Here is a 17,444-nt window from a genome sequence, read left to right as displayed (position 1 = left end):
CGTGGAGTAGACAGTAAAAAGTAAGCAAAAAGACAAGGATGAATGGATGATCAATGTTCCTGCTTATGTACAATACCCCATAATTCAAATGATTGATACAATGACTGTTCTAAACATTAATATATTATTTGTCTTTAATTAGCCCCATGATTTCAAAACAGTTTGATTAAGAACTAAAGCCCCACATCAATAAGTCTAAAGCCAATAAGCTTCAGTAGTCGGTAGAAAACTATTTTGTTGATTCTAATTTATATTTTGTTTTTTTGTATTGGTACATGTTTTTGACATACTTTTCAGTACAAATGAAAAATTTACAGAAAATATAAGTACAAAGAAAAAAACATATGTAGGCATATTATACACATGCAATTAAAATATATAATGTCGCTCAATGTGAAGCTGATATATATTAAAGATGAAGAGGCCTTAAACAGTTATAATATGTAATTACAGAGAGTAAAAGTGAATAAAAACTTAGTATTCCTGAAAAAAAAAAAAAAGGTATACACTAGTAAGTGTTAACAATGGTGCAATTCCAAGACACCATTAATAAAACATGAAAAGCATCTGCAATCAACATTGGAGCCGCTGCTTCTGAGGTAAAAGAATTAGGTTTCGAGTCTTTTGAGTAGTAATCACATCTTTTCCACACAAAGAAACTGCAACAAACTGGCACGGATTGGATCATGTAGTTGTGGAAACGCTGGCTGAGAGGGCAGCATGGCGTGCTACAAATGACTCGACCAAAGGATTCACAAGATCAGGTGCTTCATCCTTCAGACACAATAACAAATTATGAATCGGCATTCATTGTCATCAACAACATTATGAGCTTTCATACTAATTAAAGTATGGTATGGATATGTTCGTTCAAAAAACAAAAGTCTGGTATGGATATGGTTTGGGGGTAACTAGGCACATGATTCCCTGATCGATGTGATACAAAACCGTATTATGTATTCCATGCACCTTCTCAAACCTTTTTAATATAACACGTAAACCTTTTTGAGAGCTAAACTTCGACCATTCTGCTCCAAAGAAGCTTTAAATAGCTACTCTAGTGCTACCAAAATACAAGCAAATTATAACCTCTGTGGTGTGTGTGTGTGTGTGTGTGTGTGTGTGAGAGAGAGAGAGAGAGAGAGAGAGAGAGAGAGGGAGAGAGAGACCTGAGGGCAGTGCCCAACATTTGGAAGAACAATGAAGTCTTCTACAGAATCGAATTTCCCATAGTCACGTCCAAGTTCAATGGGTTCCCATGGATCTTTGTCGCCCCATACTATCAAAACAGGGCACTGTAAAGAGAAGGAAAGAAACATCATCGTGCATTAGTAATAGTAAATTTTGACTGGTGTTAGTGGTAGTTATCATACCATAATCAGTTTACGACACTAACCTTCACTTCAGGCAATAGTTCCTCGGGAAGAGGGCCATCCGAGTAACAAATGAACTCCAGAAACACATCTACAGCACCAGGTTCAAGTCCTGGAAGAAGGATTTTTTCAACTAGTTCCTCTGACACCTGGGAGGTATCATGGTAGCACTGAAGTGCAATATTGGTATCAGTAAACATAAACAAAGCCAAAAAAGGCAAGATTACAAGTGTTCATGATTTGTTAGGTGCTGTAAGGGCAGATAATACTTTTATTAGGGAGGATGACAAAGGCCACAAACACAGACCATACAATTAACATGACAACATTCAAGCTAGATTCTTGACTTAGAGTGAATATGCACATATCATAGCTCAAGTGTCTGTTATTCTAGTAAAGATGCAGAAAGACTCATATGCATTGAAAAATTCCCAACTTTTAATTATTTGCCAGATTTTAAAACATATACTCATAAAACCTTTTTGTGTGCATAAAATTGTTTGGTACTATGCTCTGATTCTCAACCCTTGTGATGTGACAAAGTCATAAAACTGTAAAGAAACTATGTTTTGGATCACGTTGGTTTATGTACTTAAATACTAGCAGCTTATCGAAAGGTAAATATGTTGTATCGAAAAATACCTGACAAAGAATACTCCTCACAGATTCTGGTGTGGCAACAGTTTTGAAAAAATATTTGCCCACAGCAGTATTTCTGCCACATCACCATGACTATCTTGAACTCTAAGTTTACACTAAAGAACTCTAACAAGGCAAAATAACTTATTTAATACAGCTTTACCTCAGTAAGCTCTGAAATGATCTAATCAATGGTCTCCCATACCAAGGCTGCTTTTTGATATGAAGCATACGAAGAGAAATATTTAAAAGCATTATGCCCTTACATATCTGTGGCTCCATAACTGCTGCCTGAAGACCAACAAGTCCTATGTAAAGACCATAAAAAACTTGTGAGAGTAGATTTTTGTTAATCTGAGAATTTAGTTATTACCAGGCAGAATTTAGTTAAGAATCAAAACTTATAACTCACACAAAACAAAACATGAGAAAGATTGTCACCTCCGATAGAATTGCATATAAAGAATGCTTCATCCTTGACCACATCAATACAAAATTCATTTATCTGGGTAGCCCATGTCTCAAATGTATAAAAGGGACTTTCCCCAAATTGACGAGGATTTGGTTTGTCTGAGTACCCATAACCGATAAGATCAATAGAGTATACCCTATGTGATTTTGCAAGAACTGGAATATTTTTCCTCCAATGGTCACTGTAAAGAATAACAAGTGTGTCAAAGGTACTGACCTTGACAAGTTAGCATGAAATGTAAGAGATCATACAATAAAACTCAGAAATAACAGTGTGTGAAACTTGCAAATAAGTCTAGGAATTTAAAAAAATGCAAGTAATTAAAGCAGGAAAATTCCTAATCATAGGTTGTATAACAAAAATTGTGGCGAGTACAAAACCCCAAAAATGAGATTTAGCTTCTAGATTGCAACAAAACACACACAAAAAAAAAGAATTTGGTCTGTTCATGGGTCCTTGAGCATTATCAACAGTTTCAGCAGCTTGCATTTCAATTCTCAACAAAAAAAAGAAAAGGATATGTGTGTGTGTGTGTGTGTGTGTGTGAATAAAATCATTGACTTTATTTAGCAATTTTTGCATGTAATACCTATAGCAATTAGTTGTCTGCTAATGAGAAGTAATATGTGCATAAGGTAGACCTGTTTGCTCCAAAACCATGAATTAATACCAATGCCGGGCCACTGTTGCCAGCATGCTGATAGCGGATAGAATAATCCCTCCAGTTCCACATACTAAAGCACACAAAAGAAAAATGACATTACAAATTAAGAAATACAATCACTAAACTCCACCATCAGAAAGAAAAATGTAAATACTCATATCGATTACAATTAACCTGAAACAAAGGATAAATGCAAAGCTTTTACGATACAATAGCAACTAAAAACAACTTTTAAGGCAACAACCAACATGTGTATTCAACTTATTCTATTAGCTGATCAGTAGAGCTATATTGTTTCGTATATTAAGTGGCGATCAAAAGAGTCTAACCCTATAGCAAATTTGATAAAAAAAACTTACTGAGGAAATTTAGTATGAAAAACCAGAGGAAAGTATTTTATATACATCTCTTGGATGAACAACACAAAACTGGACTTCATAGTTGCCTCAAGTATTCTTCCGAATCTATGAAAAGTCATCAAGTGGTAAAAAAAAAGAAGAAGCATTCTTCCGAATCTCTAAAAGCAAACAGAACCTTAAAACAAATGCAAAAATGTAGACCAATTTAAAAGATTGATAGGATAATTAGAGAAATTGAAAGAAAGGTACCAGCTTTGAACTTGGACCTCAGGCTCCGACGCATTGTTGTTTGAAGTGGGTTCGTGAGTTGGAAGGCTGTTGAGGTTCTCGGTACCAATTTGACCATTCGAAGAAGAAAATAAGACAAACCCATTTGATTTCAACCCAGAAAACTTAGAAACTCTACGGGGCATATTAAGTTGGTGGAGAATTTGGTTGGTGAAAGTGAGTGAAAGTGGAGTAATACTACTAGCCTTGATGTTTCTTCGAGAAGAGAATAATGGAAAATCCAGTTTTGACAAAGGCAGAGCGGGAGAGCTAGTGCTTGCCATGCCTTTGATGATGCGGGAGAGAGCAATGGATTGAAGGACTAGTGTGTGCGATATACAAAGCTAAGCTCACATGGCGATGGCGGCCATAGATGATAGATGAAAGATTAAATTTCAAGTGGTTTGAATTTAGTTGAGAAGAGGTTCAACCATAACCAACGGTTAAAACCTCAGTTTCATGTTTAGGCTTCCTCCACGTACATGAACATCATCTCTCTGTTATGACTTATGAATTTGTTTTTATTTTTTTTGACCAGAAAGTAAATTGTGGGCCCACTGCATTTTGCATTTTTAGTTTTTTTTTTTTTTTTTTTTGAGGTTGAGATTGAGATCGAGATCGTTCGATTATCAAAACAATATAATTTTGGATACAAAGTATGACGTCTTCAGCAAACAAAATATAGCAGTCAGAAAACGGATGCAATAAGTTCTGAAGCTAAATAAACTTGGAAGCCTGAATTTATTTGATGAATATAGACATAAGCACCACCGAGAAGATAGGTCAGGCCAAAATTTGTTCGAAAGTTGCCATACAAGCAACAGAAAGAATGTCTTCAAATCTTTTATGGTCAGAAACTTGAATTAAAATCGATCAGGAGGAATAAATTGATATTAGTGTCTATTTCAGTTTCACTTGCAATTTCAGTTATGAAGAATACTTTGTACAAGGTAATTAACAAACTCAAAAAATTGTAATTTCAATATTTGTTTCAAAGCTAATTCAGTAATTTCAAAAATTAAGCAAGAAACGAAAAATGACAAAAACTTTGAGATTCACGAAGCCAGAGAAAAAAAAAACAGCTGATTTGGATATAAATTCTTGGAAAACTTTCGATGTATCATCAAGCATCTGTGCTATCATCCTGGGAAGGTACCAGATGTTGAAGACTTAAATAAGTCTTTAAGCTACCACATCTCTTGTGATCTCATCAAGCATCTGTGCTATCATCTGGGCAAACAACATCTTTTATTAGACTTATTAGCTCTTTATTAGCTACCACTTGAGCATCCTTTTCGATATCTTAGCTTCTGGCTAGAGTGGATGGTAATAAATTTATAATTAACCCATTCCATAGTTTCACATGACAGCACAAGAAACCAAACAATTAGAGCAGAATCCACATCATCAACCTAGATTACATTTCTAACGAAAAGAAAAAGAGAATAAGAAGTAAGCATAGAGCATACCAAGTTACCAACACAATCCAATTCAGCTGTTCTTCATGAAAAAACGGAAGCTTATTCCTCAAAGAGAGTCGGCGTACAACAAATATTTGTATAGTTGAATTTCTACTTTGAGATTTGAGATTCCGTACAGAGAGTCGGCAGAGGCCTCAGTCCGGCGAGCCAAAGCTGGTCTCCACTAACATTGATGTCTCTGAGCTTCTCCCGGAGCTTCTCTCCGAGTTCAGAGAGAAAATGTGATTGTTGAAGATGAGATAATGCTAAAACTAACTTGTTGAAAATGATTTATTTAAAATTTTAAACGCAACCTAATATCCAAATGTGACCTTATTCTTAAATTTTAAGCACCATCTGTAGTGATCAGGTTAAACCATTTCATGCTTGTAAATCATATATGGCTCGCTTTCAACTTTAAATCAAGTCATCTCAATCTTTGGTTCTCGTTGTCCTTTAACATCCCTTCATCTTGATCATGGGATAGAACAAAATCAGGCACCTCTTCGATATCTTCTTCAGGCTAATATACAATGAAACGTAAATAATTACTAAATTGAAAAAATATACAATGTCCCGAAAGCCAAACAACATGAATAGAAACTTTACAACCTGCAATAGTTGCACCAGATGCCATAACAGAAAATCAATGATCATAACCAAGCAAAAAAGCTTTCCTGCCCAAGCTCCACATGAGAGGTATCTAAGATAACCAAATGAAGCAATTAGCAACCCTTGAATTGCCCCCTAACATGTTTCTGCAATCTTAAAACATCAAATAAATGAATAAATGAAATGCACAACAGTGGTATTGCAGAAACAACTTAAATTTGACCTATATCCACTAAAAGCAGATCACTGTGCTTTTACAGTTTTACTATAGATGTGATGGAGAGTGTGGCATGATTGACACTACACTATATGCTCAATGAATTTGTTTTGAAATCCCAGAATCATAACCAAACATCTGTATGAGCATGCAATGGATATGTAAGCTTTGAATAGCACACCGTGATAGTCGTTGTAAAAGATTTTGATTTGAGCATCTCAAAGCACGGTCATAAACAATCTCTGTCCGCTTTGCAACATCATGCCAATTGTACAGTTCCTTTATCTAGACACAAATAAAGAAACAAAAAGCCACATTTAACCACTGTACAAGTATTCAATTTTTTCATAAACCACAGTAATTAAAAGAGTACACTCACACGATTGTGCATTAATTGTGGGTCAATTTTGGGAAGTATAGATATTGCCTTCCTTATTGCTTGAACCATATCACTAGGATCTGGTTTTGCAAGCACAATCATGTCGTCTGGTAGAACCTATGCACAGAAATGGGGTTAGCTAAGCTAAAATGAAGCCAATGATTCCAGAAATCCTACTCTAATAAGAGATGGAACTTAAATGAGGTAAAAGCAAAGAAGCAAATATTATTATATTAACTAGGTAGTAGGTAGAGAATAAAGGATTCAAAGTTCATACCTCTGGGACACCTCCTACACGTGTACTGACTGTTAATAATCCACAACTAGCAGCCTCTAAGATAGCTATGCAAAAAGCTTCTGTTAAAGAACTGCCAGCAGTAGAAATCGCATTAGAAAAAAATCCAACAAAAGAAAACATTTTGGGGAGCCATAGGATAAGTACAGGTTGGTACAAATTCTTTCACATTTATATAATACTGTAGTTGTGATGCATATATCCATAGTTTTCATGGTTATTTATACTAAGCAGCAAGTCAGAACTTATAAAAAGAAGTACCAGTATTCTTCAATATATTTGCAAGAAATTACAGAAATTGTTCTCTGGATATTTGAAAACAAAAATTAAATGAAAGAAGATATTAACAAGTACCTGTTTAAGAATATATGGCCAGAAATTAAGACAGATCGTACTTGAGAGTGTTGCACGGCACCTAACATTTCAACTCGATCTTGAAGAGAATGTTTTTCCCTCATCTCTTCCAACCGCACACGTTTAGGTCCATCTCCTCCAACAATGAAACGAACCTTATCACATATTTCTGAATGAGATGATTGAGTTCTAATTAACTATGCCAACAATTATATCCAATGTATTAAGCTTCAAAGCACCCTCAACATTTTCTTCATATCAAAAGCATCCCCCTTAGGTTATAGTAAGGCCTTCACAGCACAAAGTTTTACACGTAACGCTGATAAGTGATCAATATGTGATCATCTCAGAATACAACCACAGAAATATTGATATCAATGTTTTACATGTAACATTGAAATCCTCGTGGATATCAATATTCATTAAACAGAATCAGTGAACATATAAGAAATGTAATATTTTCACTGAATTCTATATTTAAATAACTCACATTGGGATATAAACGGCATACTTCTGGAATGACTTCAACGAGCAGATCTGCACCCTTCCGGTAAACCAATCTACTTATAACAACAATAACAATTTCATGACTACTCAGTCGCATTGGTGCGGGCTTGAACATAGCTGTGTCAACAGCATTAGGTATTACAAAGACCTTTTCAGGCGGCAAACCTGACCGTAGCACCGTGTTTTCCTTGCTTGTATGAGAAACACAAATGGCCTGACTTACTTCTGCTAAAGTAAATTGCAATACCTTATTCATATGTATACTTCCCGCATCAGCAAAACCATAGAGTGAATGATCAGTAAATACGACCTTGTACCCCATTGTGCGTGCGTGCATCAAAGCCTCATGGCAAAGAGTTGAGAAGGCTTGATGTCCATGCACCAACGATATTTTTTCTCGAATAAGGATAGTTCGTACGATTGGAAGTGTCCCATAAAAGGTTGGAAAGGTATTCTGCATAAGAAAAGGTCTCCATGGTACATAATACACTTTCAGACCACCTGTCATGTATCTCACCCCAGAACGATTGTTGTAGGCATGAGTCATTACCACCACCTGAACAATCAAACAATGAAAGTTCATCTAGTAAAAAACTAATAAAACAAAGGAAAACTATACATATCACAAAGATTTCCATTATTTATAATTCAAATGACTTGGCAGTTGAGATGTTCCAATCATATTAAAACGTTGCTAGTATCCAATATATTAAATAATTAAAGATACAAACATACACATAATGAACCCAGAAAGAGGAAGAGACTATGTGTCTGACCTTATGACCAAGCTTGAGCAAGCATTGTGAGAGATAATAGATGTGATTCTCCACACCACCAAAGTTGGGATAGAAAAAATCAGAGACCATGAGAATTCTATGCCTTTTCCTCTCACCCATTTCCTTATTTTAATTTCCTGCAAGTGATTTAATAAAGAATGTGTCTTTAATACTTTAAGAGGCACAGGCACTACTGCTTATTATAATGAATTTCTTTTCTTTTATGATCAACTATAATGAAGCTGTAAAATATGCAATGGGTCGAACACGGATGAATATATACAACAATGTACATTGCAACATAATCAGAGTTCAAATATATAACAATCTGAGCTGCAATTGGTGGTTAAATTAGAATATATCGTTGTAGCTCATGAGAGTTAAACCGAAAATGGAATTTTAGAGAAAGAGAGAGAGAAGTGAAATTGCCTGAATTTACATGCAGGGCAGCTATTTGATCGATCGCATATGAACTTGAAATCCCTAATTTGAGCGAGGCAAAGAGAATTGGGAATTGGGGGCGAGGAGAGGAGAGGAGAGGAGAGGCACCTGAACGCAGCTCGCTAAGCCACTGGCTCTTCTTCTGGAGGTCTTATATGGTGAAGCAGATGAATTGGAATTTCAATGGGTAACCTCAGTTGGGAGGCTGGGTGGGTCGCTTCAGCGGGGACGATGAAATAGTGCTTGTTTGGATGTATGATTAGTAAGAAAGCATGGTGTTTGCTTACTGAGCTATAGTGTTTAGAAAATTACAGAATGTCAAAATTCTATTTACCCATTTCATTATTTACTCTGCTTCAATTTGTTGTGTTGGGGTCAAGTAAGTTTAACTGTTTTTAAAACAAGCTTGGTTGTGCAACGACTATTTTAGGAACATTAACATATGTTGAAACAACTATTTAGCTTTGTAGTTTGTGGTTGAAACATTAACATATTTTGGGTTGGGGTATATGCATAATCATAAGGATGTTGAATGTGATTTCATCAACTTGGATGTCTCAGATATATCTGAGTAGGAATTGTACGCTAAGCTGTAGAATGGTAGGTTACACCACTTCATAGTTCATTGGTAATGTTTGACTTTTGAGACGAATCTGACTGTGGGTTGCAGATGTACCATCTTATTCTTGGCCCCAAATTAGCTTCATTCTGTCAATTCATTTTCCTTGCCTTACAATATGTACCATCTTCATGCCCTCCCTGCTTTAATTTCCATTTATTCAAGTACAATGCACAAGGCAAACAAAGCTCATTTTGGAGCATGCACTGTCCAAAATTGTAGCCCTATGGCGGCTCTAGTGTCCACTTCTCTGCCTCCCAAGGCCAAAATTACTAGTTGAAGTTCATTTTTAGATTTTAGACATTGTTCAAGTATTCCAATGTGTAATTCATGTTGAAATCATCTACGATCGAGTTATTGGCTTTTATTGCTACCTTGTCACATTTTGAGAGTCAGAGACAGCCTCAGTCCCCCCCAACCTAGTACACCAAATCACGGATACTTATGAGTTATGACCAAGGAAGGAGAAGGAGATCCAATATATATAGGCCAATAAAAAACACAGTAGGTGTTTTTAAAATGCAGATAGACAGAGCCTGAGACCCTGAGCTGATAGGCAGTTGTGGAAGGGCAGTGTTTGGCAGGCAGGAAAATAGATTAGAAAGGTTGGTCTGTCTAACAAATTCTGACCCCATTTATGGGTTAGAACGTTTGGTTGGTCCTCTCATTGGGTTTTAGTTTTTCATTCTCAGCCGGTAATCCCCTCTTAGACAATCCAAAATCTACCGGTCAAATCCCAAACAAACCCTCCAACTATAAGCCCCATTGCACTGTCTTACACAGGAATACAACTTTTCACCACCAACACGTGACTGACACGTGTCCTTCACCTCTCGGAAACTGGGTGCTTATTAGCCTCTGAGAGATGCTTAAAAAGAATTCCATGAGTTTTCTACTAGATGGAAGTTTCTTCACACCTTTTCAAGTCTCGACCTTATTATTAATCTTTAAGCCACAGAGATTTTCATGACCCCATTTGGTCATTGTGCGATCATAGAGCAATGCATTTGCCGGAAACCCTCCGTGCGATCAACAGAGCTTGCAAGCAGCTATGCATCATTCGGTCAGTCATCAACAACCTTTCATTCTTCAAATTGTTCTTGCTTCCTTGTTTTTATTTCTTTTATTTCTCTTTTCAATGGTTTTAGAATCTACAATGAGAAATGGTATGGAAAATGGTTTTCTGCCTTCGTTTTTGGATGAAACTTGCTTCTTCAAGTTTGTGAATGTTAAATATTTTGTGGCAGAATTGTTTATGCATGTTACTTTTAATTTGCTTCTCATTCATATGTTTTTGCTTCTTATACATGATTAGTGTACGTTTCATTGTTCTTATCATCGTTGTTAACTTGTTAATATTATGAGTAAATTTAACGAGGCTCAAATTTTGTGACAAAATGGCTGCTCTGTTTTTCATGTTTATATGTTACATATAGTCCTTGTTGTTTGGGGTTCTTGTACAAGTTTACGGTTGAACCATAGCCAAGGCCATTTTTTCTTTCTTCTGTTTTTAGTTCAAGGCTTGGCACAGAGAATCTCTACCAGTAGAGTTTTAAACCCCATATAACCAAAAATACTAGAGAAATTAATCTTTTTCTGAAAGGAGCTAGAGTTAGACCTTACAGACTTCTTCTTTTCTTAATTTCTAAGACCCGTTTGCATTAGCATTTGAAAAACTAGGGTATTTGGCTATTTTCTCAATAAGTAGTTGAAAGAGTAACATCTTAGAGTTAAGGTAGGGAGAAAATACAGAGTTGCTTCTATTCAATCCTATTCCAAGGTAAATCCAAATGAATAAATTCTCAACAGAAATATTTTCATTCTGGTTTTTTTTTTTTTTTTTAGGAGGGATATCAATAATATGGTACTGGCTTACCCCGAAAAAAAACACAAGGGTAGGAAAAGTGCACAATTGGAGACCCATTTGAGATACAAGTAGCAAGGCCTGACCCACTAAAGACAACTTCCCAAGCTTATTTGACCCACATCCGGCCAACAATTTTGAAACCACATATTACTGTTTTATTTACATGGATTGGATTTGACTTGAATTAATCCATTGAACCCTTTACTCCTGTCCAAGAAAGACCCACAAGGCCACAACCAAATAAAAAAACCCAAAAATATTGAATAATGAATGAGAAAAGCAATTTGCTCACAAAGATGACATGACCCATAAGAAAATAAAAAATTTATATAAATAGCTTTCCCACACATTGAGTCTGTTCATAGGAACTAAAAGCAAGCATGACTAATCGATTAGTAGTTGTTACGTTTGTATGCATGTTCATGATTGGAACGTTAGATTTATATCGATGAGTGCGAATAAAACACAAATTAAGAGAACATAATTAAATTTAATTAATAACTAATATCATAAGAAAAAAAACAAGCAGGTAGATGGTCAAAGAATATAAGTTGCAGCACAACCTACTGAATCTGTTTGCAACAGGTCAACCATATCTACCAATCGCATGGCTCATTGAGAAGACTGGTGGTTTGAGATGAGGGTGAGATATGACTATATGAGTCTTCCATGCATTTGTGTCAAAGTCAAACCACAACGTACTGCCTAAGAACTTAGGTGCCAACAACATTGTCAGAAACAAAAATATCTTGTCAGTTGGGCCTAGCCCGAGGAACCGAGGACAGCTTGGCCCAGGGCCAACTCCACCTGGGCCTGGGTTTGAGGGATAAAGATTGGGCTAATGAAATATCTGGGTGACAAAGGTCTAAGGCCCAATTACAGTTTTTAATTAGGTCACTTACCCATTACCCGATGCCAACTAGGCTTCTTGTAACTTACAAGTTTGGTGTTCCATGTACCAGCCAGTTCTATCCTGTTATATTATCTGGGTCGGGTTAGACCACATACTAACCAGTCTGGACCCTGCCCAATTTTGCTACTTCATGGTCTTGTCGCTTTTTTTTTTTTTTTTTTTTTAAATCACATTATCTTGTAGCTTTAGCTTGGTATACATGATATTAATTTGTTAGCCTACTTAAATTTTCTTTAAGTGTTTGGAGCATAATCTAATAAGTAATCACACCTAATTCACACGATCATTTTCAAAGAAAATGTCTTAAATTCAAATCCGCATTCTTCAAATGTCATAAATAAGAATAATGCTATACTTACTACATTTCTTATACCATCTCACGTGTCATTACTTTATTGGACAGAATTTTTCTTTTTCTTTTTGGGTTTTTATTTTTATTTTTTAGTATCCAATGTATGAATGCCATGTAAGTTGCCACATAAGGTGGTATGAAATTATGGTATAAAAATGTGGTATACCTAGCACTACTGCATAAATAATTAAAAAATACAAGTGTTGTACTAGAAATAACTACTTATACTGATATTTTATTGTGCATATATACGCATGGTTGTGCAGGAAGCTCTAGAAGCACATGTCCACCGCCACATCAGACATATATATATATATATATTTTTTTTTTTTGCAAAACACAACCTTGTTGCAAAGATGATGAAGTGTACATTCAAGAAGTACCAAGCTAGTGATGGATCCAGACTGAAGGTAATTATTTGCATGTTGTGCTGAATGCTGATCATATATAGTAAGTGGATTCATCCTATAAATGACTAGCTACTTAATTCGATCTATGTATATATTAATGACTTGTAGCTTTAGTACTGATATGATCTTAAATGGTGTGTAATTAGTACTAAAAACCTTCATATATTATGCCTGCAATTAATTGAATTAATTATTCATTCTCTGTCTAAAACAATTAAAATTGTGGAGATCATCGATAAAACAGCCCCAAAGAACACTGTGAATCTAGAAATGTTGAAACAATATAAGACCATTTGATGCAAATTAATTAAGCATCAACAGTGAAACAAATTAGTACTTGTGCACAGTTAATTATATATCATGCATGAATGCCAAGCTAGCTAGCTTCTTAATTAGCAGGTATGTATATGCGTCATTGAATACCTATATATTAAGTTTTTGGTTAGAATTATTAATATGATATTAGAGCCATCAAGTATTAAAAAAAAAATTTAAGTATTAACAAGTAGCACACATAAGAGAACCTCACCAATAAACTTATGCAAAATTAAGTTAATTGTCATCACTAAATGATCCATATTACAGATCTATATTGCAAACAAGCACATATATATATATATAAACACACACACCATTAAGAGTGTTAATCTCGATCATGCTTCTCACACTTTCAAAGCTCCATATATTTACATAACTTGAATTTAATTAGTTTCCTCTTTACAATTAGCTAGCTATATATATATATATATATATGTATATCGATTTTACAATTTCTTGATGTTGTATTTCACATGACACGGGGAAGCTTTCAAAGTATATATATGCCTTTGCACTAACACTATGAGCTAACGTCATTCAGATAGTTCAGAATTTATACTGACTTCAGACTAGCTATAGCAAGCTAGGTTCAATTGCACTTCTTGGAATACGTACTACTAGCTGCATGTGCTAATAGTCTAATATATATATATAGCGTGTTTATATACTTAGTTACTAGCTACAACAGACTCAACCTCTTATCGATTTTGTATCAAAGTAATATGTAAGTTTTTCAATTAATTCATATATACAAATGACATGCATGTGCATGTCAATCAGATTAGCTAGTATATACATATGTATATATATATAGTACCTTCCTTGACATTGCACACAAATATATATATGTTGGTTATCTGTGAAGTTATCTAGCTACATGAGGTAGTGAACAAATTTGTTTTATGATTTTGTTATAAACTTATAATTGCCTCATGATGATCGAGTATTTTCTGATTTGGTTTGTGATTGATAATTTGATATATAGTTTTAAGCTTGAATGATATATAAATATATTAGTCCTTCATGCATGCAACATCTCTGTTGAAATTTATTTGTCATCAATCGATTTGTAACGATGGAACACATGCATCATATATGACTTATCTTCATTAACTCGATCATTAATTGTACGTAGGCCTAGCTCATTATGTTTAAAATTGTTAATTACGTTGAACTAGCTAGTCTTCCATCCATCTTAATTTCAAATATGTACCAGATGCTACATAGTGAGCTTAATTATATATATAAGATTTTCAGCAATTAATTAAGATGCCAAATAAGGTTAATTACTACAAATTGAAAGTCATCGATATATGGATATATATAAAATAAACACCAATCTCCTATATATAGATATATAGAGTTTTGATCTCTTGGTTGATGGTCATGGATTTGACCATGAAATTAAGTCTGTGATCACTGTCATATATTGAATCACAACTCGATCAATGGTTGTCCATAATTCTAAATTTAAGTAAAATACTTAATTTATTGAGATTTGAACCAAGTTTGGATGCATGGCATATATCCATAGATTTTGATATATAATCATAGATTTTCATGGTGAAGGAGGACGGTTCATGCCAAGATGATCACCCTTTAAAAAACAGAAAAATACATGTATAAATATGTATAGTCTGCGCGCATATGCCATGAAAAGCAAACTATTAATTCACAGATAATTAAGTAGCTCTTTATATATATAGCTGATACAAACATGGATATGTAATTAATATTGTTTGTTTACAATACCAGCAACAAACATGTAGAACAACACACACATATAGCCCAGCCTCGATCAATAAACAATATCGAAATGATCGAGATGAGGAAGTAGTGGAATGAGATCGAATAGATAATTAACATACACAAAATCATATATATATGATCGATCCAAATTCTAACCCTCGATCATTGTCCATAAACTAATATATTAAGCTGCAAGTGCGATATATGGAACAGGTGGTGGACTAGATCGAGTTCGCATTATTCGGTTTGATCATGATGAAGGCTGTGGGGATGATCATTTTGGATGAAGGCAGAAGACATGAGTAGTGCAGATTCCCACCCAAATGGCGTGGCGGTGGACGGTGCAGTAGTACTAGTCATCATCATAGAAGAATTCATGAGAGGAACATGATCCGAACCAGCTGACATTGCTGTTGATGCAGTAATGTTAATCCCATTCATTCCATTCGATGGCTGCACTACCAAAGCTGCTTGCTGTTGCAATTGGTGTTGGCCCCCAGCAGCAAATGGATCCTCATTGATCAGTGAATTCAGAAACGAAGAGAAGATATCCTCCGAGCAACAGTTGATATCCTCATCCTCTTCATTGCAATTGCCTCCATGAACGACGATGTTGTTGCTTCTCAAACCCATTGCAGTTGAAGCATGATCAGAATCAATGGACGTCCCCATATTTGCATACCCATGGACTATAGTAGTCAGATCCGTAGGGCTAATATTATTGCCTTGAAGGTACCCATTTTCCTTGTTGGTTATTGTGATGTTGTTCCCATTGGCGATATGAATGGGATCTTCAGAAGAAGGAATATTAGGGTTAGGGGAAGAAGCAGCTGGTTTGTTACTATTATTGTTGATGATGATAGGACGATCAAGAGCAGCAGAGGATGATGAGTCTGGATTGAGAGGCTTGTGGGTTCTGGGATCTATGCCTTGACTAATGAGCTTCTTACTGAGGTGAGTGTTCCAGTAGTTCTTTATCTCATTGTCCGTACGCCCAGGAATCCTCCCAGCTATCAAAGACCACCTACATATGTAAATACATGGATGAAACCCTAACCCTAAAAATGAATTAGAATGGTACGTATTGATGTACGTGTGTGGGTAGCGGACCTACCGGTTGCCTAGGAGGCGATGGAGGCGGAGAATGAGATCTTCTTCGTCGGGGGCGATCTGGCCGCGCTTGACGGAAGGGCGGAGGTAGTTCATCCAGCGGAGGCGGCAGCTCTTTCCGCAGCGGAGGAGCCCCGCCCTCTTGGGGAGGGTTCTCCACCGGCCCTCCCCTTCTTTCTTGATGTAATTGGCCAGCAGCTCGTCCTCTTCGGGCGTCCATGGCCCTCTCTTCAGCCCCACCTTGCTGCAACAAGGCGTGCTCTTGCTCGCACTTGTCGTCGCTGATGTTGATGACGATGGGTTCCTCATGGATCCAATTTATTGCTTAATCTGAGCTTCTTCGATCTTCCTCGATCTTCCTCTATCGTCTCATGTACTAGGGCTACAGTACTCCAATGCAATGCAACTGATCCGATCCGATCTCTACTCAATTTGTATCTTTAATTTCTTCCTATTCACACACACACACACACACATTGCTGGAAGAGACGGATATGGTGTAATAATATTCTCATCGGAGGATATCATAACCCTCACGCGCTCTTCATCTGCGTCACCATCACGCCCAATTCTACTACTTTTTTACTACTGTTTAATTTCTTGTGCTTATATTGCTACCCATTCATAATTCCTTATATTAGCATTCTAAACAAATATTTCACTCTCAATTTCTGATTACCAATTATTCATACAAGTATACAACAACGTACTAGCTACAGTTATATTCTCATTTATTTTATTCATATATGAACTACAGTTAGATTCTGATTTATGAATAATAAAAGAATTGATATGAAATAGATCCAAGTGTCTGTCATAAATCTTTTCATAACTAATTTTTGTTTTTTTTCAGTACATTTATTCTATAATTCTAGGTTTTTCTCTGTGACACGTATCTTTTAATAATTCATGTGGGTGGCAATGATCCTGTCTTTGAGTTTGCGCCTACCCCTCCTTGAATGCGCGTGGGATGTTTATTCAGAAAGCGAAGCCGTAAGAGACAGCGAGGATGGCTGAAAGAGTGGGACCCACATAGCACTCAGCCACCATCCCTTTTTACGTGTTTTGGATCTCAACGCTAGATTGACTGGCCACTCCCCCTATTTAGCGATTTGGATTTTTTCTGTTTCACCGCTACCATGCACCACATGCACAGAAGATAACAACCACCCATCATCCTTCTTTTTCTTTTTCTTTTTTCTGTCAAGGAACCCCCAGTGATCAGTCAAACAGTCATGATTTATGACTTAAAATTCAATATGTAGCTTACACTCAGCTCAAGGTAAGTCGA

The 17,444-nt window shown here is 35.9% G+C and overlaps 3 protein-coding genes and 1 long non-coding RNA gene across 5 annotated transcripts; 1 reads left to right on the top strand and 3 right to left on the bottom strand.

The window, feature by feature from the left end:
- Nucleotides 1–377: 377 nt before the first annotated feature.
- On the bottom strand, nt 378–4,269 carry LOC147295976 (alpha/beta-Hydrolases superfamily protein). The gene is made up of 8 exons (XM_086243706.1): nt 3,757–4,269; nt 3,126–3,218; nt 2,454–2,665; nt 2,176–2,320; nt 2,016–2,088; nt 1,397–1,543; nt 1,170–1,295; nt 378–774 (listed from the first exon to the last, which is right to left on the bottom strand). Exons 1-8 carry the CDS (start codon nt 4,056–4,058, stop codon nt 685–687), a joined length of 1,188 nt encoding a protein of 395 aa, XP_086099832.1. The 5' UTR covers nt 4,059–4,269; the 3' UTR covers nt 378–684.
- An 827-nt stretch (nt 4,270–5,096) lies between these two features.
- Nucleotides 5,097–9,076, bottom strand: SETH2 (UDP-Glycosyltransferase superfamily protein). 2 transcript variants are annotated; one of them, XM_086243685.1, is made up of 9 exons: nt 8,804–9,076; nt 8,375–8,511; nt 7,582–8,154; nt 7,092–7,246; nt 6,720–6,810; nt 6,443–6,559; nt 6,245–6,348; nt 5,847–5,937; nt 5,097–5,757 (listed from the first exon to the last, which is right to left on the bottom strand). In XM_086243685.1, exons 2-9 carry the CDS (start codon nt 8,492–8,494, stop codon nt 5,662–5,664), a joined length of 1,347 nt encoding a protein of 448 aa, XP_086099811.1. In that variant the 5' UTR covers nt 8,495–8,511; nt 8,804–9,076; the 3' UTR covers nt 5,097–5,661. The 2 variants fall into 2 exon arrangements, with proteins under 2 accessions (XP_086099811.1, XP_086099820.1); XM_086243694.1 differs by lacking the exon at nt 5,097–5,757 and having other exon boundaries at nt 5,877–5,999.
- Nucleotides 9,077–10,021: 945 nt separating this feature from the next.
- LOC147295974 (uncharacterized) lies at nt 10,022–15,355 on the top strand. Its single transcript, XR_015121534.1, has 3 exons — nt 10,022–10,497; nt 12,833–13,016; nt 15,240–15,355. It is a non-coding gene; the product is annotated as an uncharacterized LOC147295974 (long non-coding RNA).
- On the bottom strand, nt 14,966–16,858 carry MYB5 (myb domain protein 5). The gene is made up of 2 exons (XM_086238685.1): nt 16,158–16,858; nt 14,966–16,067 (listed from the first exon to the last, which is right to left on the bottom strand). Exons 1-2 carry the CDS (start codon nt 16,460–16,462, stop codon nt 15,281–15,283), a joined length of 1,092 nt encoding a protein of 363 aa, XP_086094811.1. The 5' UTR covers nt 16,463–16,858; the 3' UTR covers nt 14,966–15,280.
- Nucleotides 16,859–17,444: the final 586 nt, after the last annotated feature.

Source organism: Dryas octopetala, chromosome 1 (assembly GCF_963921425.1).
Source record: "Dryas octopetala chromosome 1, drDryOcto1.1, whole genome shotgun sequence".
Classification (NCBI taxonomy): Eukaryota; Viridiplantae; Streptophyta; class Magnoliopsida; order Rosales; family Rosaceae; genus Dryas; species Dryas octopetala.
The sequence above is the reverse complement of the archived record's forward strand: the minus strand, read 5'-3'. Positions and strand labels throughout refer to the sequence as shown.